We start from the raw sequence: 26,646 nt of genomic DNA on the forward strand, positions 1-26,646 counted from the left end.
GCTGGGGTCTGAGAGCCATGTGAAGCCAGTTAAGCTATTTAAGTGGCACCCCGGAAGTATTTTATGGGGGGGGGGGGGGGATTAAGGGGGTCACTCAAAGGTCCACCAAACATGGGACTGTTCTGTTGAGGATGGGACTTGAACCGACGACCTTCTGATCAGATGCAGAGGCCTAATCCCTATAACCGCACATCGCTGTCTTTCACATCAGTTGTGTGAATTGCACCGGGAGCTCAGCTTTGCTTTGGCCCCCTGAAAGGTGCATGCAGAACACCAGTGATGGGCCGTCTGAGGTGGTGGAGGAGTACCTGTGTGACCCTGAGGAGATGCCGGCCGGCACTGAGCATGACCTCCTGCCCTGCCCGGAGGACTGCGTCCTCTCCGACTGGGGCCCGTGGAGTCGCTGTAACTTGGTGAGAGTCGGCCGGCACCAGCCTGCAAATCCATTTCACACCTTCGTAAGCGAGAAGCAAGGCCACCCATGTGCTGGTGGGGGGGGGGGGTGTGTGTAAACGAGGCTGTTTGAGGGCCAAGGCTCCGCTGCGGCGTTTGCACCAGATGAGCGGAAGTGCTAAACACAGCATGGCGTTTTTTTTTGCCAATTTGATCCTCGACAAGGCCTCAACGGGTCTCTCCTGCAGAGGTGGCTGATGCATAATTCATGGTGAGGGGGCCGAAGTGGGGGACAGGTGGGCGGAGGACTGAGACGGTCCCAGAGACGTAAGCTTTCGGGATCCGGAGCTCTCTGAAGCTACGCGGGTAGCTAAGGCGCTGGGAAAACGAGGCTTTACCTATTCATGCATTTTCACGTTAATACCTGCCAGCTCATAATCCATACCTACACCCTCCCCCAAGTGTTCTGCTCACGGATCTACCAGAGAGGCTAATTACTGTGGCTGTGGGAATATCCTGCTGGGAGCCTGAAGGCATTCGACCCAAGAAATAGCTTGACTTCAGAAAAAATCATTTTAATCCGCTGCAAAAAATAACATCTGGGTCATAAATCACTCCGGGATGTGACAGGTGTAAACTGAAAACTGCCACATTCACAGGAATGTAAGCAGGTCGTCTTGCATTCATCTTTAATTAACTGTTGACCCTCGCAAGTACAAAACCACTGTGAATTTTCTTGTATTTTATCTGCTAATGAGTTAGCGGCTAAATAAATAAGCGCCAAAAGATTGCATGTCGTCAAGAGCTGACCTCATACTGACCATTCAGAAAATATTGCAGGCTTGCATTTTCCTTCTAACAGAATGCGAAAACGTAATTTGCGATCTGTCCTTTAGTGAAGACAAAAAAAAAAACGGTCTGATACTATAAAGCAAACTCTAGATGTATGCGCCTTTTTTTACGCCCTGACGTTCACAGAGGAATGTGTGTCGCATCTTTTTTGCAGCCATGCAATGGGTATAACAGGAGGGAGCGAGTGGCACAAGTACTGAGGCTGCCGGAAACAGGGAGAGAGTGTCCAAACACGACCCAGACTGAAGCCTGCGCCCTGAACACCAACTGCTACTACTTCATCTATAACATCACAGGTAAACACGTACGCCTGCTGTAGCTAGACATAGGGGTGTAGCTAGAAATTTTGGGTCCCTTGACAAAATGCCATCATTCAAAGAAATGCAGGTTCCATGTATGTATAATTTTCCAAGTAGGCCCTCGACGGTAGGTTTTGGGGCTCCCACAAAGCGCTAGGTCCCCTGAATCTGTCAGGGTACGAATGTCCCTCCAAGGCCCCTGGATAGAGAACTACACTGCCGAGGAAGAAACCTACAGCTCATAAATACCAACATAGCCAATGCTTCACCAGGAACTCAACTCAATCTTTTTCCCTCCTACTTCCACACAGCTTATTTATCCTCACGAAGGCAATTAATCCAAACCAGGGACAGCTGTGTGTGTGTCATTAAACAGAGTCATTGGGAGGCAGGCAGCTGATAATCGATGGCTTCCATGTGTTTAAATCTTACACGGTAATGTCAGATATTACAGAATGAACAGAGATGATCTGAGCTCTTTGTAGGGCAGAGTTGGACAAGCGGCTTTGTTCGTTTGATCCTACTTCTTCGTTTAAATCCAGGAGGCCTTTGAGCACAGATTTCAAAAGCTGGGGTGTGCACTGCAAAAATGTCTTTATTGTTTTTAAATGACAGGACCCAGCAATGTCTTAGTTTACTAAATGGATTGGGACTGTATTTACATGACTGCTTCAGAATAGTATTATACAGTTACACATTTTCTGAGAAAGGTTCCAACATATAAATATAATTTCCTTCTACTCACTGGAACAGGGACATGAGGTTAGTATTTGGCTCCTGCATGCCTCTGCGTCACCCTGCGAATGATCATCGTCTTACGATGTCTGTGCATGAGCCAGATGAGACAGCTCACTGGGGAAGTGGCTGCTGCTCTGCTGCCAACAGACGGGCGCTGCAGGAGGGACTAAGACGCAGAGGATTTTGTGTAGCAGTCTGCATGCGATCCCAGACATCTACACCAGCGGGTGCAGGAGGAAGGCCTCCTGCATCATGAGTGACTCCACCCACACTGCATACACTGCATTTGTCCCCTTACCATCCAGCAGGAGGGTCAGAGTTAGGCCTCCTGCATCATGAGGGACTCCACTCCCACCTCGTACACGCTCTGGTTGCCCCCTCACCATCAGGCAGGAGGGTCAGAGTTAGGCCTTCTGCATCATGAGGGACTCCACCCCCACCTCGTACACGCTCTGGTTGCCCCCTCACCATCCAGCAGGAGGTTCAGAGTTAGGCCTCCTGCATCATGAGGGACTCCACCCCTATCTCGTACACGCTCTGGTTGCCCCCTCACCATCCAGCAGGAGGGTCAGAGTTAGGCCTCCTGCATCATGAGGGACTCCACCCCCACCTCGTACACGCTCTGGTTGCCCCCTCACCGTCAGGCAGGAGGGTCAGAGTTAGGCCTCCTGCATCATGAGGGACTCCACCCCCACCTCGTACACGCTCTGGTTGCCCCCTCACCATCAGGTAGGAGGGTCAGAGTTAGGCCTCCTGCATCATGAGGGACTCCACCCCCACCTCATACACGCTCTGGTTGCCCCTTCACCATCCAGCAGGAGGTTCAGAGTTAGGCCTCCTGCATCATGAGGGACTCCACCCCCACCTCGTACATGCTCTGGTTGCCCCCTCGCCATCCAGCAGGAGGGTCAGAGTTAGGCCTCCTGCATCATGAGGGACTCCACCCCCACCTCGTACACGCTCTGGCTGCCCCCTCACCATCAGGCAGGAGGGTCAGAGTTAGGCCTCCTGCATCATGAGGGACTCCACCCCCACCTCGTACACGCTCTGGTTGCCCCTTCACCATCAGGCAGGAGGGTCAGAGTTAGGCCTCCTGCATCATGAGGGACTCCACCCACACTGCATACACTGCATTTGTCCCCTTACCATCCAGCAGGAGGGTTAGGGTTAGGCCTCCTGCATCATGAGTGACTCCACCCACACTGCATACCCTGCATTTGTCCCCTTACCATCCAGCAGGAGGGTTAGGGTTAGGCCTCCTGCATCATGAGTGACTCCACCCACACTGCATACCCTGCATTTGTCCCCTTACCATCCAGCAGGAGGGTTAGGGTTAGGCCTCCTGCATCATGAGGGACTCCACCCACACTGCATACCCTGCATTTGTCCCCTTACCATCCAGCAGGAGGGTCAGGGTTAGGCCTCCTGCATCATGAGGGACTCCACCCCCACCTCGTACATGCTCTGGTTGCCCCCTCACCATCCAGCAGGAGGGTCAGAGTTAGGCCTTCTGCATCATGAGGGACTCCACCCCCACCTCGTACACGCTCTGGTTGCCCCCTCACCATCCAGCAGGAGGGTCAGAGTTAGGCCTCCTGCATCATGAGGAACTCCACCCCCACCTCGTACATGCTCTGGTTGCCCCCTCACCATCCAGCAGGAGGGTCAGAGTTAGGCCTCCTGCATCATGAGGGACTCCACCCCCACCTCGTACACGCTCTGGTTGCCCCCTCACCATCAGGCAGGAGGGTCAGAGTTAGGCCTCCTGCATCATGAGGGACTCCACCCCCACCTTGTACACGCTCTGGTTGCCCCCTCACCATCAGGCAGGAGGGTCAGAGTTAGGCCTCCTGCATCATGAGGGACTCCACCCCCACCTCATACACGCTCTGGTTGCCCCTTCACCATCCAGCAGGAGGTTCAGAGTTAGGCCTCCTGCATCATGAGGGACTCCACCCCCACCTCGTACATGCTCTGGTTGCCCCCTCGCCATCCAGCAGGAGGGTCAGAGTTAGGCCTCCTGCATCATGAGGGACTCCACCCCCACCTCGTACACGCTCTGGCTGCCCCCTCACCATCAGGCAGGAGGGTCAGAGTTAGGCCTCCTGCATCATGAGGGACTCCACCCCCACCTCGTACACGCTCTGGTTGCCCCCTCACCATCAGGCAGGAGGGTCAGAGTTAGGCCTCCTGCATCATGAGGGACTCCACCCACACTGCATACACTGCATTTGTCCCCTTACCATCCAGCAGGAGGGTTAGGGTTAGGCCTCCTGCATCATGAGTGACTCCACCCACACTGCATACCCTGCATTTGTCCCCTTACCATCCAGCAGGAGGGTTAGGGTTAGGCCTCCTGCATCATGAGTGACTCCACCCACACTGCATACCCTGCATTTGTCCCCTTACCATCCAGCAGGAGGGTTAGGGTTAGGCCTCCTGCATCATGAGTGACTCCACCCACACTGCATACCCTGCATTTGTCCCCTTACCATCCAGCAGGAGGGTCAGGGTTAGGCCTCCTGCATCATGAGGGACTCCACCCCCACCTCGTACATGCTCTGGTTGCCCCCTCACCATCCAGCAGGAGGGTCAGAGTTAGGCCTTCTGCATCATGAGGGACTCCACCCCCACCTCGTACACGCTCTGGTTGCCCCCTCACCATCCAGCAGGAGGGTCAGAGTTAGGCCTCCTGCATCATGAGGAACTCCACCCCCACCTCGTACATGCTCTGGTTGCCCCCTCACCATCCAGCAGGAGGGTCAGAGTTAGGCCTCCTGCATCATGAGGAACTCCACCCCCACCTCGTACATGCTCTGGTTGCCCCCTCACCATCCAGCAGGAGGGTCAGAGTTAGGCCTTCTGCATCATGAGGGACTCCACCCCCACCTCGTACACGCTCTGGTTGCCCCCTCACCATCCAGCAGGAGGGTCAGAGTTAGGCCTCCTGCATCATGAGGAACTCCACCCCCACCTCGTACATGCTCTGGTTGCCCCCTCACCATCCAGCAGGAGGGTCAGAGTTAGGCCTCCTGCATCATGAGGGACTCCACCCCCACCTCGTACACGCTCTGGTTGCCCCCTCACCATCAGGCAGGAGGGTCAGAGTTAGGCCTCCTGCATCATGAGGGACTCCACCCCCACCTTGTACACGCTCTGGTTGCCCCCTCACCATCAGGCAGGAGGGTCAGAGTTAGGCCTCCTGCATCATGAGGAACTCCACCCCCACCTCGTTCATGCTCTGGTTGCCCCCTCACCATCAGGCAGGAGGCGAAGCAGTATCAGGGTGCGACCTCTGGGCTGAGGAGCAGCATCTTCCCGGATGCTGTGACACTAACTGTGCCTCCCTTTGACTCCTCAACAACCCCCCCCCAAACACAAACATGGTCAGTGCTACTATGTAGAAAGGAATTTTACTGTCATACAGCAGACTTACTGAGTACACCCTCCTCATCCCGGATTGCAGTGTCACTTTCCGGCCCCATTCTATTTGTATTCACTGTATTTGTTACACCTTTATCATTTTTAATTCCATTCTCAACTTACTTTTTATATTTCATATTTTTTATATTGTGTGCCTGAGGAAACACATTTTGTTCCTTTACTTGTATTGACGTGTAAGAATGACAATAAAACCTTTGAATCTTGAAATGATCTTCTCACCCGCACCTCTGTGGTTCTTCCTGGCTAGACTGGAGCACCTGTCAGCTGAGCCCGCTGGCTGCATGCGGCAGTGGCATCAGGACGCGCATGCTGGACTGCGTGCGCAGCGACGGCAAGTCCGTCGACCTGAAATACTGCGCGGAGGTAAGCGGCAGGCAGTCACGGCTCCGCCATTAAACATTCATCATCACATTTTCATTTCAGCTCATCTAGTTTCACGCATAAAAACAGAAGCATGGAAGACATTATTTCTGATAAAAGTAATAAGTCGTACATATCTCATATTGCTGAAAGAGTGAAGGTAACTTCAGAAATGGTCACAGAGCCACATTAAGGGGATGAAATGTATTAGCATTTAATTATAGCTGTGCGAGATCTAGCCAAACATGATCTTCATTACTTCAGACATTAATTATCCCCATACCTGCTGTGAAAGTAGTATAACTTCTATCATGATGCAATCCGTGACTATACATAGCAAAATTTCCTGAGTTAATTAAATTGAGTTAATTTTTCTGTGCAGTGGAATCAGATAGCACCGCTCAATGTTCACTTACTGAGTACAGCCTTTCTTTGATGCAAATTTTGGTCCGTAGGGGGGATTCAGTCCTTTTCACGCTGGTTTTCATTCAACCAGTTATACACTCGATTGAATAGGGATTATTTCCCTAATTAAACCAATTAAACGTTCTGGTTCTGAAGTTATTAGCAGTTTAGAAACAGCAGGAGGCCATACATATGGAGCAGAACACCAGAGTCAAAAATAAAGGCCGTTAGTCTACAGCGCAGATACTTCAAAGGCAGACGTCTACAGGCAAGTTAACCCAGACTGAACATGGTACCAGGAACGAAATTTTCTCCACAGCCTAATGCGAGCCATTTACACCGGGGTTCCCCAACCGGCAGCCCCTATGAGCCAAACGCTTGGCCTGCGTGACAGACCTCCCCACCCCCCCGACAAATTTATCAGGGGACGTGGCTCTTGGCTTTGTGCTACTGATGGAATTTGTACCTAGGAATAAAATTGTTGGAAATATAAAATACAGAACATTGTTCACATGCACTGGAGAAGCAGACATAAATGTTGTCCTTCCTCTCTTGCAGCTTGGTCTGGAGAAGACGTGGCAGCTTAATGCTTCTTGCGTGGTGGAATGTCCCATTAACTGCCAGCTCTCTGACTGGTCGCACTGGTCGGAATGCTCCGAGACCTGTGGACTTACAGGTACGATCCATCCTGACTGTCTTGTTCAATGTATATGTTGAACATACTGGGCAATAGCTAAAGTGATGGATAGGAGTATGATCTAAAGAGTAGAGTCGAAGAGATAAAAAACATACAGAAATTTCCTCAGCTTCTGCATTCAGAATGTTATATAAAAACACCTCACAAAGATTTTTTTTGTGAAATATTTTACAAACATTATTCTAACACATCATCTGAGTCACAGTATAAAAATGCCCTTTTGCTTTTCAACCAAATCAGTCTAATCTGATCTGTCGTCCTGGACCGAGGCCAGTTCTGTTCCTGGAGTTTTAAATGCTAACTAACCTGGAGAAGAATTATTCTGATATAGAATCAGCATTGTCACAGTAATGTGTCACGTTTTTTTGGGTTTCAGTGCTTCTTATTTGATGGAATATGAGCTTTAAAGTTGTCTTGCAGTGCATTCAGTTATTTTGTAAGTGATTGTAACTAGTATCAAAGGGTGGTTCAGGTCATTCAGCAATCTTACACCTTTACCCAGGTGATCCTGGCATGGACAATAAGCCCCGGCTTGTGTCCAAGTGGCATGTGTGGTTCATGGATCTGGGGTAATTAACTTGATCCAAAGCCATCTTGAGGCTCTCTCAGTGATCTTCTTGGAAGCTTTCCTATTGTGCAGGCCAAGGAGATTGAGGACCATATATAGAAATTGCCCTGCAAAGACCCTATTACCAACCTCAATGAGCAAACACTGTGCTCTCAGCCCAGAACCACTTACCTTACTATTTCAGATATCAGTATCATGTCTGGCCTAAGCATGGTCTCTGTAATGGACTTTAGGCAATTGAATTCCATGCCCGGGTCGACCTTGAGCTTCCAGTCCTGCTCAGTGGTGAGAAGCTCATCTGTCACTTTCAGTTGCAGCTTCAGGTTCTCCTCCAGAATAAAAAAGCTCTGGCCTTCTTCACTGGGTGACAGTCCTGGTCCTCGATGATCCACATGCATCCGTTGTCACCCACGGCACCTGACTGTGATGCCAGCGACAGCCGTCCTCTCCCAGGACCTTTGGGTGACACAACGGGCATCATCAGAAATGCTTAGCTGGGCTACAGATCAGAGATTGGATCAGGAACTTGATGTGGGGTGACTCAGCTTTCCAGAGCTCTGACCAAGAAGAAAATCTTTGCTTGCTTCCATCTCTCCCCCACCTTCCACTGGAACAGACTTCCTTGAACCGGTTGGCACATTTCCTTGCCACATGCTTTACCGGAGCGAGCTCTCAGCATGCCGCCAAGCGCTGCCTGTCCAGGCACTGGCAAACTGTGCTACAATTTGTCATGATTTTCTCTGGAACTGGCAAGATAGCCACTGCCTTACTGCCCAAGAAGCTGCTTATACTGCCATGGTAAGGATCTGATAAGCTGGCTGACCATCGGCGGTTTGGTCCAGCGGCAGCTTTGACACATGCCCCTCTTACACGCCAAACCTTTAGGTGGATGATTGTTTACGTCATCTGAAGATGCTGGTCCTCATAAGCCCTAACTATGGCTTCAAGAACCCCGCCTCTATCCTTAACAAACTGGAGCTGCTCCCTGTCCTAGTTAGCTGGAGGCTACTTAGCCTCTCAGTTTTTCGACTCTCTGCCTTGGGGCGGAGCCGGTAGAAGCTGGAAGCTCTGGGCACCATGGAGTGACTCCGTTTTTGACTTCGTCTGTGTGTCTTACGTAACCAAAATGAATAAAATGTGTGCTCTCTCCATGTCCACTTTATCTGGTATGTCTATGTGTTGAGTCACAGCCAAATGATTCTCTCTTTGTGGGAGCAGATTGCTGGCATAACCAAGCAGGTGTACCTAATAAAATGACCACTGAGTATGACACAGATTGTGATTAGGTCAATTGGCAATTCTAAGTGGGAATAGGGTCCCTGTGGCGTTAATGTGTAAACAACATTAATACCACAATGTGAGATAATGACAGGATGTTTAACTGTATGCTGCACCTGGATTTTATAACCGTGACCAAGCTGACATGACACACAGCTTTATTATCTTCTTAATATAAGCAATTTTAGGATCTGAAATTGCTGGTAAGGTGTTTAAACTTTCATGCGGATATCCATCAAAAATTCACCACCCAAAACACATTTTCTGTTGACAGACTTTTATTAGACGTGACACCAGGACCTTTTTACAATGTGTAGTGAGCAACCTTATCTAGACAGGGCATGTATCTGGAAGCCCTATTCATTCTCAGTCCTGTGATCGGAAGTGGTTTTTGGGCTGTAAGTCATGCAGAAAAATGGTGAAGGATTTGTTTCTGCGTGTGGAAGCGACGCCGTTTTTAAAGATTTTTAATATTTTAAGAGGCGATCCATTCTCAGACGGGACTGTAATTTGGTTCATGCAGTCATTTATGGGAACGCGGCCACCGGCAGTCAGACATCTGCAGTACCACTCCATCAGGAACTATACTGATAAATCCTGATAAATCCAGCCTGGGCTTAACGTGAGATGCAGAATGGTGGCGCCCTATTACTGTTCCAGCACTGTGTCCATCTCCACTGCTAATACTCCGAAGTTCCACTTCCACTTGTTGATTTTCTTCTGCTTCTGCCTCGCATTTCAGATATACACTTCCGAAGGAATTACCGGGATGGCGGAGCTGATTTCCTTTGCGGTTTCTCCTCTATCACAGGCATCAGCATCAACATATGCAATTAATAATAGCCGGATGATGTACCCAGTTTGTATTTTGCAGAATAGCCCTCTTTAATAGGACCGCCACTCCCAGTCTCATGACCTTGAAACACCCATTGTTATACTGTGTGTTATGAGCAGCACACACCCACAAGCACCCACAACAGTGCAATATTTGCGTGACTTTTTGAACTTGTGGAAGCTAGATATCCTGCTCCGTTGGAGTGAAAGGGCTATTCACAATGCAACCGAAAAGCTTTTAGAGTTCAAACAAGACGCAGAGGGTGGAATCAGATGATGTTCTTGTTACACCTCGTTACAGGCAAAAGGTGACAAAGCAAAAAAGATGAGAACCCTCTAGGTTTGTTGTAGGTTTGTTCTCTTATCTCAGAGGGAGAGAGAAATATTTACCCAAAGGTCTAAAGAGAGAGATGTGCAGCTGAAACGAAAATTATCAAACTGGAAAAGCATAATTATGTGGCTTAATTGACCCTTTGTATTCCTGATCAGTCTGAAGAATCGTAATATATTTCCATCCTAAGGGAATGTGACAATGGAAAGAATCACATAAATTCTCAAGCCAGAACCTGCCCAAGTTGTCTATAAGAACAGCTGCAGTTTAGGGAGCATATTTTTCAAACAGTGAAACATCAAAAGTATTTTTTCCCCAGAGGTGCATATTCCTCCGTTCCATTGTTGAGGTGTGCAATTTGGTCTTTGTCAGAGGTGCCTTCCTTCTCTTAGCACAACAATATACAGTTCCTGCTGTTCCACTTTTCCTTTGAAAATAATAATAAAAAATGAAAAGTTTTCAAGCGTAGCGAACCTGGAGAAGTGCACACAGAAACGTGGAAAGTTCCCTGTGGAAGGTTCCCTGTGGAAAGTTGCCTGTAAATTTTACAAAGGGCTGACAAAACTAAAGAGCTGATGGCTCGACTTTCAGCTTGTGGATCAGTAGGACGTTTTGAACTAAAACAGGAATCATCCGCTGAATATCTTAAGTAATTAATGATGTCCCACTAATAAGATTCACTAAATTATCAGGAAGCTAAGTCTGGGCTTCACGGAAATACACAAGGCCAGTGTTCCTATTAAATTTAAGGCAAAGTTGCATGACAGTTACAGTATGTGATCCAATTAACTGGCAGAGGGAGCAATTGACCCTTGAGCTCAGCATTTTGATGAACAGCTAGTCAGAGGGATTTGTCATACATGCCGGATCCTCTGAGAGCAGGAAAAGCCGGGGCACCTTAAAGTGGCAGATTATCCCTCACCTTTCAGCTGACCTTACGCTCATCTAATGATTTGATTTGGGCTCTTCATCAATTGATCAGTTCAGTTGAACGGCACAATGGGAGAAGACAAGTGCTTGACAGAGGAGTCTTTTCAATCTCCTTACAAGAATGGGCGTTGACTCCATTCTGATGGCTTCCCATCATTGCCTAGCTTAATGAAGAAAAGCCTGTGAGCTGGAGGAGCGCTGGAATAGAACTACAGGCATTAGCAGATTTGCAACCCTCCCTAGGGACACGGCTAGCAAGAGAGCTAATCAGATTTCATCGTACTGTAAGATAACCTGGTGCTGCCCTAATTTCATGGCAAATGATACACAGGGCAGATTTGTGAGCAATGTGCCGAGCGACCAGCAAACAGGACGCAAAGGGCAACTCATCTGGATCTGAATGGTCGCAGAAAAGTTTCCCACTGCCGATTAAAGTTTATCAGATAGAAATCTGCTGCCCGGTATTAATGGGAAAGGGCCTGAGCAGCACTGGTCAGCAACATCGCTCAGAGTGTTCCCACCCTAAGGGAACAGCTGTTAAAGCATCTCTCTGTGAGACCTTTGGAAACCATACTGAAGAGGGCTGTCCGCAGACATAAAGGGCATCCTGAATTGAGCGCCTCCTTTGTTTCACCTCCAGCTCGTAAGCAGTTAGCCCAGTCGCTCCAAAGACACTTCTGAAGGCGCTGGCTTTGTCCTGAGTCAAAGGTGAACGGCAAGAAACACTGGATGGAAAATGAGCTTCTTGCAGGCTAGTCGCTGGCTACAATTCATCTAGTGTTACGAATGAGCCGCAGAATCTGAGAAGCTCAGCTGGGGTAAAATGGCTGTGATCATTGGTGAAAAACACCCAATGTGAATCATATTCCCGGAAATCGATGGCAGGGTGTAAACAGCTGCTGTGAATGTGATGGTTCAGACTTACACCTGTCCTGTTAACACACTCAACAGCTTGGCATCCCTTTCTGAAAATTACCAGAGCATTTTTTTTATTATCATTATTTTTCAAAAGACAAATCTAACAATGTTAAAAGATAAGGTTAGTGCTGCTTAACAAGCCGGATTTTCCCATAGTTCCTTTTTGCCAATTGACGTTTCAGCCCCGTGGTTTTTGTGTTGATTAGGTTGATTAGGTTGAAGCGTCCAGCAGGGAGTTGCTGCTCTCTTCCCACCTTAATGAGACGTCTGCATGTATGTCATCTAAGTGAACTTTTGCAGTTTTACTCTGTATCTCCTCATATGTAACACAGCACTTGCTCACTTCTCTTAGCCTAAAGAATACATACAAGACAGAATGACCTGCAAATTGAGGTCATATTTGTCACTTGCATTAATGATGCTTTTTCCAAATGTTTAACAGGCCGATCGTACCTGAAAGCTTACATTGCATTGCACATTTCACACCTCTCACATTTCAGAACACTATGCTGATATATTTCATGAACAGTTGTTCTTACGTAATAATTCCATCAGTATGAATTATACTGATGGAGTTATTACACAATACAAGAAACATGTAGCTGTGGGTAAAATGGCGGCATTACATTTTCTTCTGGGCTCGTTTGCAAAAGCTTCCATGGAAAGATGAACATGTGGATTTGTCCTGTTCGAGGCCGAATACCTCAAAACGTCTGCTGTGACATATTCGTATTTTGCCTGATCTATTGGTAGGACTGCATCCTTCTTTGTATTTACATTTTGTCTTGTTCTAATGATCGTTATGCTTATGTCCCTGCTTTTAATTAGTGATTTAGGAACATTGTGATCAATTTTTTTGGAACGCACAAGCCCAGCATGTTCCCCTTGTCTTATATTTGTTATTGAATGTGCAATAACTTAATCCTTTATTATGAATTCATGTTCAAAACAGTGGGATTTTAGACATTGCAACCACTCTCGAAGTGCATGCATCCCCATATCACCCTCTTTGAACATAGAAAAGCTGAAAAACTATTTAATCAGTTTCAGTTTCAAGATCCACGTTGATGCTTTGACTAAAGGTGTGATCTTTCTCAATTGGATTGTGTCTTGAATAATCAATTTTGGAATTATCACCATTTTTAAATACTCATGGAAGAAGGTTTACATATGCATGATTTTTCTTTTTGGTAATTGTGCTTCATTATTAGTAGAAGCTAAATGGATACGTCGGTGTGTTGTTATGTAACCTGACTGCTGGGATTACTGTTATATAACAGCTTTGATAAGACATATGAAGCCGATGATGCCGGAAAGATAATCGCTGAGAGTGCAGGTGGGTAGAGACGTGATGCCCAGCAGAGGGAGCCGCTGCCAACCTTGTGACCCAGCCCCTCCCCCATAGGAAAGATGTGGAGGCGGCGTAGTGTGACGCAGCCGTCCCGGAGCGACGGGCGGCCGTGCCCCCCGCAGATGGAGCAGTGGAAGCCTTGTCCCGCCCGGCCATGTTACAGGTGGCAGTACAGCCCGTGGTTTCCCTGCAGGGTGGAGGTATGGGCACATCACAGGAAAATCTCTTCTCCTCTTGGTCAGACTTACACAAGTGGGTTTAATGTGAGATGTTAATTAGGCAGTGAGGTAAGGTACCACAAAAGCTCAACGTTTGTGGTACATTTTTGAATTTTTAACCTTGCAAATGTTTCGCATTTATATTTGATAATCTAATTGTTTTCTCCTTGTACTGTCTCATTGTCGGCATAAGTAATATAATAATCAGATGTTTTTTTTCCTGAAATTGCAAAGTCTAGTAATTATAGAAATGCTATAGCCCAGAAAATCCCACTTTTGTAGGATGCGGATTGCGGGGAGGGTCTCCGTCTGCGCAATGCGTCCTGCATAGTGTCGGACGGCCTGGAAGGAGGGGAAGAGAGCGGGGTGGAAGAGGAGCTCTGCGCTGGCCTGGAGCCGTCTGCAGATGGAGACGAGCACGTCGCTCTGACGGAAGCCTGCACACTGCCCTGCCCGGGTATGCAGTCTGGGCAAACCCACCGTGCCAATCAGAGGAGGAAATCAATGCATTTTCATAGGCTAGTGTTAAGGCACAAAGTGGTAAATTTAAGCATCAAACTTTCATTCGCAGGACGGCTTTATGTTATACCCTTTAAGCAGGTACAGAACCTTAACCCCAAATGTCCATCCATCCTCTATCCGTCTTACAACTGCCTACACAGCACAGGGTCACAGGGAAGCCTGGAGCCTATTCTGGGCAGTATAGGACACAAGGCAGGGGTACACGCTGGACAGGGTACTGGGCAGTATAGGACACAAGGCAGGGGTACACGCTGGACAGGGTACTGGGCAGTATAGGACACAAGGCAGGGGTACACGCTGGACAGGGTACTGGGCAGTATAGGACACAAGGCAGGGGTACACGCTGGACAGGGTACTGGGCAGTATAGGACACAAGGCAGGGGTACACGCTGGACAGGGTACTGGGCAGTATAGGACACAAGGCAGGGGTACACGCTGGACAGGGTACTGGGCAGTATAGGACACAAGGCAGGGGTACACGCTGGACAGGGTACTGGGCAGTATAGGACACAAGGCAGTGGTACACGCTGGACAGGAGGCCAGTCAATCGCAGTGCACATATACACATAGTCAGAGACAAAATCACACACTGTGGGCTATTTAGATATCCCAGTTCATATATGTAATTATCTATCCATCCATTAAACTTCCAACTGCTTATTTTGAGTCGGGCTGCGTGGCGCCCAGGAAACAGTCCCAGGAAGCATAGGGCACAAGGCAGGAGATAAGCAGCTTATAAAATGGATGGATAAGTACTAATACTGTGTGGATTCTTCTAAACTTCATTACATTGCATCATAGGGAAAATGAGTAACACTCATTGGATGATCAGTAATTTCTGGATGGTTTTGAACTTCGGTTCCACACTCTGCTACGTTTAAATATGCATCTGTATCCATCGGAGACGTAGGGTTCTGTGCCAAATGAAAGTCAAAGCCACGCCTACAGGAGGAGGTGCTTGTAGGTGGCAGGGGCGGGTCCCGGCCCTGACATCGCCACTCCTCCCTATCCGCTCACCTCACCACCGTGAACCCCCCCCCCTTCGCTGTGCTCTGGGCCCAGCCTGTCTCCCTGGATGCTTTCAGTGACACAGTGACCCGGCTGGCATGTTACCAGCTGTGGGTCCGGCAGCCTGGTTCACACACACACACACACACACACACGCACATACACACGCACACACACACACATAGACACATGCGCACACACACATACACACACACACATACACACATGCGCACACACACATACACACACACACATACACACATGCACACACACAGACACACACACACATACACACAGACACGCACACACACACACACACATACACACAGACACACACACACATTGCTATAATCTTCTAAAGCTTCACTGGTCAGTCATGCATGCACACAATCCGGCTGGGTTTTAAACACTTCAGTAATTTTCCTAAAATATTGCTGGTACTCAACACTCAACTGGCAAAACAAACCCTTTCGAGCTTTAATGTTCTCAAATTAATGTGTGTCACAGTTGCCTCATGCCCCCAGTCCTGGGGGGTAATCCCTCCCCTGCTCTCTCTGCATTGAGCTTGCTTGCCCTCCCCCATGTGGTACAGGTTAATTCCATGAACTCCTCCTGCCATTCCAAAAAAAATCACCTTTGAATTGTCTGGGATATTCTCCAGGCCCCCCCTGACCAGGATAAGCCACTGGAAGATGGATGGCTTGTCATATTTACTTCACCTGTGCATTCAAATGTCGTTCGAGGCTTCCTGATAGTTGCAGTCCAGTAAATTCTACCTGGTATTAATGTACAGTCTTGCATAAAACGACTCTTCGCCATGTATCTAGCTTTGTGAGATGGGATCATGCTTAAAAGTCTTCATTTTAAGAGAACTGAGTTCTTTTTTAGTCACTGGGGGCATACAGCTGTGTCAGTAAAATACATTAAGCAGAAGAACTAAGCAGGTCAATAGATGGACAGATAGACGGACGGATGGACAGATAGACGGACGGATGGATAGATAGGTAGATGGCTTGTCAAGCGCATGCTCCTCGGCTGAAAATGAGTCCCATTCTAGGCTAAGTTGTTTCTCTGATGGTCTTCTCAGCATGAGCGCTACAAAAATACATTAACCACTTGCTAATCGATCGAGCTACAGACCCCAGAGAGCTCAGCATTAGCTATGCCTAAGAGGTTACCATTAGAGATGTATATACAGTAATGTGGCTTTGGACTCGACCAAGCGGCACGCCCTGTTCAGATCACACTAATTCTTCAAACTGATATAATTTCATCTGCCATTAGTGATCTGGCTGAGTTGCAGAGTTGTGTTGGGTCTTAGATATGCCTGGTATTTCATTAAGGGTTGGAATAAAGGGAGTTCTGGAGGGGATACAGATATTACCAGAAAAAAATCCAAATTGGATTGGACATGCTTTGGGAATCCAAGGGGATAAAATCCTGTAGGAATTGAATTTATATAATCAGATCCAGTGGCAGCTGGTGCTCTTTCAAACGAACTTTACTAACATGCTAACAAATCTTACTAACGAAACAAACTCAAGAAAACTATATTTATGTTTTTTTTTTTCAGTAGAATATGTACAAATAAAAATCAAAAAAATGAAAAGACTTCACTTGCTAAAAATCCATATGGAATTGAGCTCGAAATGCTATGATGCCGAAATATGATTTCAAAACGCTGTCGGTCAAAAAGAGGTCCAGCCCCTTTGACAGCTCCTCCAATCATCATGCAGCGGCCCAGCATCCTGCCCCGCCCACTGCCCCATTTACTCCCAGAGACGCTGAGCTTCCCTGGAAATGACACTTTGAAGCATATGTCCAATAATTGTCTAGCTTTGCTGCCCTGAAAACAGAAGCTGCACTTCAAAGGGATTTGTTGGATCAAGCAGCCGTGAGAATGTAATGTATGAGAAAAAAAATCACGTTACATGACCTGCAAGAAATTATTTCTGATTCTGAATGAACTAGCCATCTTCTAGCACGCTCATTGTAACAGCAATGTAAATACAACAGGACAAAATTTAGGAGGCCGAGCTTCCCTTGTAGTCCTAGAGCAGTCGCCACAGGTCAGATCAATGTTTTCATTTAGTCTTTCCATTCTATGAAATGGCACCACTTTGAGTTGCTTTAAAACTTCTTTCCTCCTCCAGGGGACTGCTACTTAACGGAGTGGACTGCTTGGAGCCCCTGTCAGGGCAATTGCATTAAAGGGCTGGAGCAGGGCTTCGGCTCAGCGCAGGTGCGGTCCCAGTCCGTCATCGCCCAGGAGCCTGAGAACCTGCTGCAGTGTCCCGAAGAGGTGTGGGAGTCCCGGCCGTGTGCAGGTGAGCATCGTGTGGGAGTCCCGGCCGTGTGCAGGTGAGCATCGTGTGGGGGTCCCGGCCGTGCGCAGGTGAGCCTAGTGTGGGAGTCCCGGCCGTGTGCAGGTGAGCATCGTGTGGGAGTCCCGGCCGTGTGCAGGTGAGCCTAGTGTGGGAGTCCCGGCCGTGTGCAGGTGAGCATCGTGTGGGAGTCCCGGCCGTGTGCAGGTGAGCATCGTGTGGGGGTCCCGGCCGTGCGCAGGTGAGCCTAGTGTGGGAGTCCCGGCCGTGCGCAGGTGAGCCTAGTGTGGGGGTCCCGGCCGTGTGCAGGTGAGCCTAGTGTGGGAGTCCCGGCCGTGCGCAGGTGAGCCTAGTGTGGGAGTCCCGGCCGTGCGCAGGTGAGCCTAGTGTGGGGGTCCCGGCCGTGTGCAGGTGAGCCTAGTGTGGGAGTCCCGGCCGTGCGCAGGTGAGCCTAGTGTGGGAGTCCCGGCCGTGTGCAGGTGAGCATCGTGTGGGGGTCCCGGCCGTGCGCAGGTGAGCCTAGTGTGGGGGTCCCGGCCGTGTGCAGGTGAGCATCGTGTGGGGGTCCCGGCCGTGTGCAGGTGAGCATCGTGTGGGGGTCCCGGCCGTGTGCAGGTGAGCATCGTGTGGGGGTCCCGGCCGTGTGCAGGTGAGCATCGTGTGGGGGTCCCGGCCGTGTGCAGGTGAGCATCGTGTGGGGGTCCCGGCCGTGTGCAGGTGAGCATCGTGTGGGGGTCCCGGCCGTGTGCAGGTGAGCATCGTGTGGGGGTCCCGGCCGTGTGCAGGTGAGCCTAGTGTGGGAGTCCCGGCCGTGTGCAGGTGAGCCTAGTGTGGGAGTCCCGGCCGTGTGCAGGTGAGCCTAGTGTGGGGGTTCCAGCCATGTGCAGGTGAGCCTAGTGTGGGGGTTCCAGCCATGTGCAGGTGAGCCTAGTGTGGGGGTTCCAGCCATGTGCAGGTGAGCCTAGTGTGGGGGTTCCGGCCGTGTGCAGGTGAGCCTAGTGTGGGGGTTCCAGCCATGTGCAGGTGAGCATTGTGTTAATGTGGAGGATCGGTGATCCAGCCTAAATCACAACTTACCATTTGGCTTAGTTACAGGATCCTAAAACAGATAAACTGATTTATGCAACTATGCTGTCTGCTAATCTCAAAAGCCCCCATAACAGAGACCATCGCCTTAGCTACTACTTAACAGCGCTGTGTGGTTAGGGGTGACCTACTTTCTTCCCATCGCTGTAGGCTTGCAAGAATTTGCAGCCTAGTGTTTTGTGAGACTCTGACTGCACATCATTCGTAGCACGAAATGAAAAGAGGAAAACTGTTTGTGAAAGCAAACTGAACGCGTTAAGGTTTTCCATCCATGCATCTTCTGCAACTGCTTTTCCTATTCTGGAGGATATAGGCACAAGGCAGGGAACAACCCAGAATGGAGCGCCAACCCATCACAGGGCACACTCACACACCATTACTCACTCACTCACACACACACTCACAATCTGGTAACTCCAATTACCCTCAGCATGTTTTTGGCCTGTGGGGAAACTGGAGTCCCCAGAGGAAATCCCACAGCAACATAGGGAGAACATACAAACTCCACACACGGCTGACACATGAACCAAGGTGCTAAGCACTGTCCTGACCCGCGTTAACGTTTTTCTAGATGACAACAGACCATTTTGGTTGCTCTTCAGTCCTGCCCACTAATTCTGTCCTGTCCACTAATTTACACTGAATCAGGGACGACAGTATAAGAGAATTTACTGCTTCGAAATTGGCGGCTTCCCTGCAGAAGTACAGGTCGACCTCTTGAAAGTTTTTTTTTTAACCCTGAAATAATGGCCAACAGTTCATTGGCCTCGGGCCAAAAATCTTCCAAAATCCCTGCCTTGAGTGGGACCTGTGGTTTGGTCTCCTTCCCTGCGGGTCTTGGCTCGAGATATCAGGACCAGCCTCCCACACCTGCTTTCCCTGCTCACTGCCTATGTGGCCCTTTGGCTGCTCACACTGCTCTCAGTCTGCGCCCCGAAGCAGAAGCACCCTCAGCAGTGCCCTTGTGCTTCTCTTTCCTGCACACAGATGGACTGTGTTACAAATACGAGTGGATGACCGGAGAGTGGACGGGTTCCTCTCGACTCGTGTGGTGCCAGCGTTCCGATGGATTAAACGTGACTGGTACCTCCCTCCTTCTCATCCATGGCTTCCCCCACATCCAGCTTTACGTCGTGCTCATATTGTTGCGTTAATCTGTACAGGCCTTTATTAAAACTCAGTATGCAATCTGCTCCTTGATCGGGTTTTTACCTAAAATTCTACAAAATTAACACGTCCAGATGAATCTGAGCTGGACGTTTTTAATTAAACGATCTGACTTGCGTTGAAGGAGGGTGCCCCATCAGCAGCCAACCAGCGTCTGAGCGGTCATGTGACCCACCATGCGACAAGCCACAGACATACTGCACTGAGGTAAGACAGAGCGACGTGTCACATGACGTGTGCAGATGTACTCTCTCCTGTCTCTGTGGAGCCATGTGTGTTGTCTGATTAATATAATGGGAGGTGGAGCAACTCTTAGCATGATAAACATAATTCATTAAAGGATGAAATCGTCAGGGCGCTGAATCATAAGGGTTCTAGGAAATGTTTTATTGCATCTGTTTAAGGACACCTGTGAGCTAGCATGCTGAGCAAACGTGCCTGAGCGCACATCACACCGTGGGTGTGTATTCCACTTCACTTCCCTGGTAGCATTTTCATATTCTGGACCTATCAGTCTCAGCTGCCCTGTTACGACTCTGCCGTCAGGATGAAGTCATCGAAATAGCACAACATGTCAGTCTAAATTCAGCTAGAATGACCTGATGCCCTCAGTAAAATCAGCCTAGAGGGCTACGCTCTCACTCATTTTCCTTCTGTGTGTGTGTGTGTGTGTGTGTGTGTGTGTGTGTGTGTGTGTGTGTGTGTGTGTGTGTGTGTGTGTCCGTGAAGGAGAATAGGATTAAAATTTCCACTTTGACCCATATATAACATTTTAATAGAATTATTGACCACAAACAGGTAACTATCATTTATAAGCCTGGAATTGTAATAAAGTAATCAATAAGGAGCAGAAATTGTTCATAATCTTTATGCACAGGCAGTGGCGTGTCAATAACTAGTTTTGTTGTCGAGTCTGATTTTCAAACCTACAGATGTTTTTGAGTGAAGCCCTTCTGTAATTGCCATAGGTTGAGCTGACACATTCATACCAGGAGGTCACTCTCCATCACAGGGGAAGCTAAAATGTATCAGAGTTAATATTGCAGTGTGTCCTGTATACCGCTGTGTGAGCGACACTATTAAGAAGGGATGTAGAGTCCATGGGAGGCAGAGGATATTTCACGTCGTGTTCTTTTAGTCATCTCCAATATGGACAAGTTTATTTCTTTTTCCTTAGGCTAAATATCCATTCATCTTGTTACAGCCTGTCATTGGTTAATGACTCTGTCAATCATGAACTTTCAGGTCCTTGCATAGGTGGATGCTGCCTCTTTCTACACTAAGGGTTCAAAGAGATTAGAAGATTATAAGAGTTTGTCAGAGGCACAACCAGGTACATGCACGCGAAAATCCACAAGCCCCAGCCCACCAGCCCCTCCCTCCACAGCCTCACCTCTCTGAAAACACTCTCTGATCATTCAAGCAAAGACTTGGAACGCAGGAAATTGAAGAGTGTCTGGCAATAGAGAGCGGCTGGTTTGTGGCGTCGGTCTTGCTGCACGGATGCTGCCCGACACCCTAGTCCTCTCGTTAGACGTCAGGCCTGCACAGCAGATACCGTCACTGCAGACTGGTCCCCCATCTCCCTTCCCTCATCTCCAGGCAGGCCTGTGCGCTTGTGAGGAGGGCTACACAGAGGTCATGAGGTCCGATGGGGGTCTGGACCAGTGCATGCTCATCCCAGTACTGGAGGTCGAGAAAGCTGATGTCAAGACTAGCTGGGCGACGCACCCCACCCAGGCCACCGCTGGACATCCAGGGAGTTTTGACCACGACTGGTTCTTGCAGCCTTTTGGACCAGGTGAGTCATTCATGGTGAAGCTGTAACTCTGTACCTGGTCAAGTAGAGTAATAACACACTGGGCTACCGAAACATTACTGACATATTGCCCTTCATCCCAGTTTTGCCTCAGTTCATCAGGGCATAGACTCCATAAGGTATCGAAAACCTTCCATGAGGAAACCGGCCCTCATCGTCTGCAAGGCTTCTCACAGCTGTGCTGGATACTGGACCGTTCCAGATACACACAGGACACTGCTAAGCTTGAGAGACACACGAGGGATGTAGCTCCTGAACACACTCAGTCTGGAGGGCCTCATACTTATTATTACGCCCAATTCACAGCTCATTTTCTGGCCTATGTTCCCCTCATGCTCACAACGCACATCCTGAGCCCTGAACGTCCTTTGTGAATTTACCTCTAAGCGGATTTAACCAGTCGATCATGCCCTTCACCGCAGCAGCACTGTCGTCTTCACCTGGAGTAGGCGTCCCTAATGTTTTGCTCACTCTGTGAAGTATGTAAATAAACAGTAGACTCTGACTCGCCTCCTCACCCCCCCGCCCGGCAGATGGATTCCTGAAGACATGGGTGTATGCGGTAGCAGCGGGGGCCCTGGTGCTGCTCATTTTTATAGCCTCTATGATCTACGTAGTCTGGTAAGTTCTTCCTTTCTCCCGGCCCCGTGCCCCCCCCCCCCCCCCCCCCCCCATATGGGACATTCCCCCGCATTTCCATTCCCCGGTTTCTTCATTTTCTTCGCAATTTGCCCTCTCCGCCGCCTCTCCTCCCTTACCAACCCCGCACATTTTTGTTTGTTTGTTTCCACCTGACCTGCGGCCAGCAGCGGTTTCTATGCAAGCCGCCGCTCAGCCTCGGCCCCGGACCCCAGCTCGGTGTGGGGGGGCCAGAGCATCCACGAGCTGACCTTCATGTGCCCAGATCGCCAGGAGCCCAGCGAGCCTGTCAGTTACAGGGTGTGGCCTAGCTACAGGTGCTGACCCCGCGAGCCCCCCTCCCCTTCCCCATGTCGCATACCCCGATTGGCCAGCTACACGGAGTTGCTGGTGCAGGTGAGCAGGAGGTCCCGCCCACCTTCCTTTTCAGAGCTGTGTTCTGCTTCACTGGGTACCTCCACTCCCAGCTGGTGTCCAGACTGCAACCCCTGTCTCTTTTAGCCATATAGCTAATGTCAGTGGTACCTTTCACCAATTGTGAAAAAAAAATTAACGTCATTACATGGCACAGACCTCACATAAACCCACAGACTTAGACGTAAACAGTGGGTAATTAACTGGTATCATTAATTAATTTCTGTATAATCAGTGTTCTGAATACCTTATTGAGATCTGAAGACAGGTCCAATGGGAAATATTCTTTGGTGCTACACTGACATCTAGTGGTCAAATAGAGGCATTACCGGTTGTATCATTTTCTGAGTCTCCGTTCTCTTCAATTCCATCTCATTTCTATCAAAATGTATATTTTTAATAATAGACTTGAGTGTTTTACAATCTGTCACATTGTATGTGTGTGTTCATCACCATTGAAATAAAACCAATGTGTGCATGAATAAATGAATTTGGGAGGCATTGTTTAAATTCTGTCTGATTTGGTGCTGGAGTATTAAGCAGTAGCTGCTTAAAACGCTGCCAATTTTTTTTAACTACGAGATAAACCAAAGTCACGTCAGTGACCTTGGCTCTTAAGGTACATTCTAATTATCATTTGTCATTCTAATTATCAATGATCATTTCTGTGTTTTTCACATAAGCAAACCTGAATGCTATCCTATATGTCTAATACAAACATAAAACATATTAAGCCATCGTCATGAAAATTGTGCATTAGAATAAAACATAAACTCACTTAAATTACACCTATCTATCTATCTATCTATCTATCTATCTATCTATCTATCTATCTATGTTAAACACGACTGCATTTTGCCTCCTTAGTGGGTGTTCATCAAACATTTTGTTATGAACTTTTCCATGAATAAATAACACAACACATTATCAACACTTTTCTCTTTGCTGGTTCCTCCAGTTTCCCAATTAACGCCAAGCTTTCAAAAATAACACGAGTCTAAGTCTTAAAAGATGGAAAGGGACAATTTTTCAGGTCCCTACAAAGATCTGTGAAAGCAATCAGAAGAGGAGAAATACCAAAATCCATAGTGCATAGAGTGCGAAAGTTCTGAAGGTTTTACTTGTTTTCAAAAATGTTTTTGTTCTACAGAAATATGTCTTATGAAATATAAATCCCATTCTTAAAATATCGACTGAAGTTATTTTCAGGGTCTCAGTTTCCTTTCTGACACAGTGAAAACAGCCATTTTTATTCAGGCATGGGCGTCGTACTAAAAAACTTGATCATTTCCTTGTTGTTCCCAGCAAAAAGCCAAAGAAATCCCAGAAAAGACAAAACAACAGACCGAAGCCGCTGACTCTGGCCTACGACGGCGACGCCGACATGTAGGAGGGTGACTGGAAGCGTAAATCATCCTCCTTCCGTTACGACCTACTATGGCGGATTCACTTTCAAAACTGGGAAGGCAGACATAACGTTAATTTCGGGGAAGTGACATGGAAGGAGAATTTGGAGTAGAAGGAAATGACTCACTGCTTCACTCCTTGTTTGTTTGCTTGTTTATTTATTTGAAATAAGACTTATAAAGTGCGGAGACTAAAGCAAAACTTGCCTTTGCATTTTCCTGCTTCCCAATTAAATATTTCCACGAGAGCAGCCGCTGCTGACGGCGATGTGGTGCAGCATCGCTGACGGATGCTGAGGGACATTTTTTCCATGTTTACCAGTCCTGCATGGGGGGGGGGGGGTTTGCTGGAATCTTCGATATTTCTCGATTTTAAATGCGAAATTTACACATTCAACGCTAGCTCGTCTTTCATGCACAATAATGCACTATATTAGTGCAGCAGAATGTGCAGTCCTATTCAGTAGATATTAAAAATGCATATTATTCTTATTGTTGTCACTTCAGTTTAGTACATTAATGGAAAATGGTACTTCAGTTGTGCAAAATGGTGGAATGGGAAGAAATGTAAAAATGTGTACATAACTATATATATATATGTATACATATATGTATATATACATTTTTGTTATTGTAACATTTTTTAAGTTATTTTTTTGTAACTAGAAGTCTGATTTGTATCTCTCTTTTCAGCCCAGAATACTTTGTGTGCTTTCAGCAGTGTAATGCTTGTTCTGTTATACTGAGGGCTCCGTGCATTTGTTTGTTGCCTGTTTGTCCGTTTTGTTTCTGACAGCTGGGTTTTGTAATTCCGCATTTAGGTGGAATCTTTTCCAGGTCGCCCCAAACCATTTTCAAGATTTCGTCTTGTGCAAGTATCTTCTTCAACAGCCAATAGCGCCATTGTTGATGTGTTTTTTTGTTTGACAGAACATTCACAGCGGACGTCACACAAGTTAAGACTCCAGGCCAACTTTACCTGTGAGCTTAAAAGCCTCTCACAGTATTTAAGAGCGTAAGATTGTTAGACATTACAAAAGATTTGTGGCTTTAACTTGGCTGTGATGAGTGTAGTGCTACCTGAAAACCATATAACATGGACAGTAACCTGACTCTGTCCTCATGTGACATGATTTTACCTAAACAAGATTTTATATATATTTAGTTCCACTGAATGATACGACTAAAATTACAAATGGATAAAATGTTAAACCATTTGATAGCATGATTGTCATTGGTACTTTTCAGTTTTCTTTTCAAATATTTATATAACTGTGTTCACCAAGTCAAACATATACTTAAAAAGGTAATTTGCATAAATAAAAACAAGTTCTCAGGATTAAAGCTTACACACAGAAAAGCTCATCTTCTTCTGAATTGGTTTCATGACACATGTATTATTTATATAATTGCAAGTCGAAGAGCATTGTTCCCTTTGCTTACCGCACAAGCGGGTATGCTGTTTGATTACAGAAAGGTTGGGTTTTAACCCAAGCTCAAACACTGTCCTGGCTCATGCACACATGGCACTTCTGGAGGGTCAGCTCCTGTAGGACGTTGGTTCTAACTGCTGATGGTGGACATCCCAGGCGGACTAAAATGCGAAAATGCATGATTCTGCCATTTTCTTCAAAGTCAAAGCTACTCAGCATTTTAGAAATACAAGGAGTTTGGATCTTAAAACATTTTTTTAGCTAGCTTTTTTTGTTTGTTTTTGAGTGATGTGAATTTGCAAGCAGTATTTTTAACTATATAAATATTTGTTTTATGTTACACAGACCTCTTGAGCTTGTTGGCTTGATGTTACTGATTTCCATGCTGATGACTCATAATACATGTGAAAACAAGGAGGTGTGTTGAGTGTTGTTTACATATGTATTTGCCCGAATAAAATAGTTCGAAGTTCATGCCGAGTGCTTTCCTGCATCACAGAGTATTATGTTTATATGTTTTACATAATAAACTCAACCAAGTAAACCTTCAATATCCACAGAAGGCCGTAATCCCAGCATATTTTTGTAACTGCAACTGTATGACAGCAACTGGAGATGATTTATGACGATAAATGCACAGATTTTCAATATAAAATACCACTTAAAGACAATCAAATTTTCCAATGATTGTGTTCCTTCTGTCCTCATACTGTCGCAGCTCCCAACTTTGGCACTCGAATCATGACTTGATAGTCCATAAGGTATCGTCAGTATTTTTGCCGCATCTCTCCATGCATACAAATACTTCAAGCATTTGTTAACCAAAATAAAAATCCTTGAACAGAGTTCTGAATTCGAATAGGCTGTACATTTAGGGTTGGTAGTGCTTTATCCCAGATAAGAACATGTACTTATTTAATTATGATTAAATGTAACATTCTGACTGTAATGCAGTTTTCCCAATATGGTTTCAAGACATAAATCCTCTTGCTGTCTGTCCCAGAGTGATTTGAACCCTCAATACTGGAAGAATGAAGGAATATTTCCCAACAAGATACTACGTGTCACGCGTAACATGGCCTCACCGCAATGTCTGCTTTGGACGCTAGATGTCAGGATAGAGTAACAAACAATATTATCTTTTTTTTTTTTTTAATAGTCATTTTTCATAACCATTCTCCAAGGTGTCAAAAAAAGAGTTCAAATAGTAAC

General features: G+C 47.3%; 1 protein-coding gene across 1 annotated transcript in view; it reads left to right on the forward strand.

Moving 5' to 3' along the window:
* Nucleotides 1-25,881, forward strand: part of LOC125749385 (thrombospondin type-1 domain-containing protein 7A) — an 87,324-nt gene extending 61,443 nt beyond the window's left edge. The window contains exons 18-29 of the mRNA XM_049026599.1: nucleotides 260-413; nucleotides 1,400-1,541; nucleotides 5,974-6,089; nucleotides 7,050-7,167; nucleotides 13,453-13,598; nucleotides 13,899-14,073; nucleotides 17,300-17,473; nucleotides 19,544-19,639; nucleotides 19,848-19,930; nucleotides 21,326-21,524; nucleotides 22,076-22,163; nucleotides 23,901-25,881. Coding sequence (XP_048882556.1) covers nucleotides 260-413; nucleotides 1,400-1,541; nucleotides 5,974-6,089; nucleotides 7,050-7,167; nucleotides 13,453-13,598; nucleotides 13,899-14,073; nucleotides 17,300-17,473; nucleotides 19,544-19,639; nucleotides 19,848-19,930; nucleotides 21,326-21,524; nucleotides 22,076-22,163; nucleotides 23,901-23,985 — 1,576 coding nt within the window. The 3' untranslated portion in view covers nucleotides 23,986-25,881. The remainder of the gene's footprint in view (nucleotides 1-259; nucleotides 414-1,399; nucleotides 1,542-5,973; nucleotides 6,090-7,049; nucleotides 7,168-13,452; nucleotides 13,599-13,898; nucleotides 14,074-17,299; nucleotides 17,474-19,543; nucleotides 19,640-19,847; nucleotides 19,931-21,325; nucleotides 21,525-22,075; nucleotides 22,164-23,900) is intronic.
* Nucleotides 25,882-26,646: the final 765 nt, after the last annotated feature.

This window comes from Brienomyrus brachyistius, chromosome 9 (genome assembly GCF_023856365.1).
Source record: "Brienomyrus brachyistius isolate T26 chromosome 9, BBRACH_0.4, whole genome shotgun sequence".
Classification (NCBI taxonomy): domain Eukaryota; kingdom Metazoa; phylum Chordata; class Actinopteri; order Osteoglossiformes; family Mormyridae; genus Brienomyrus; species Brienomyrus brachyistius.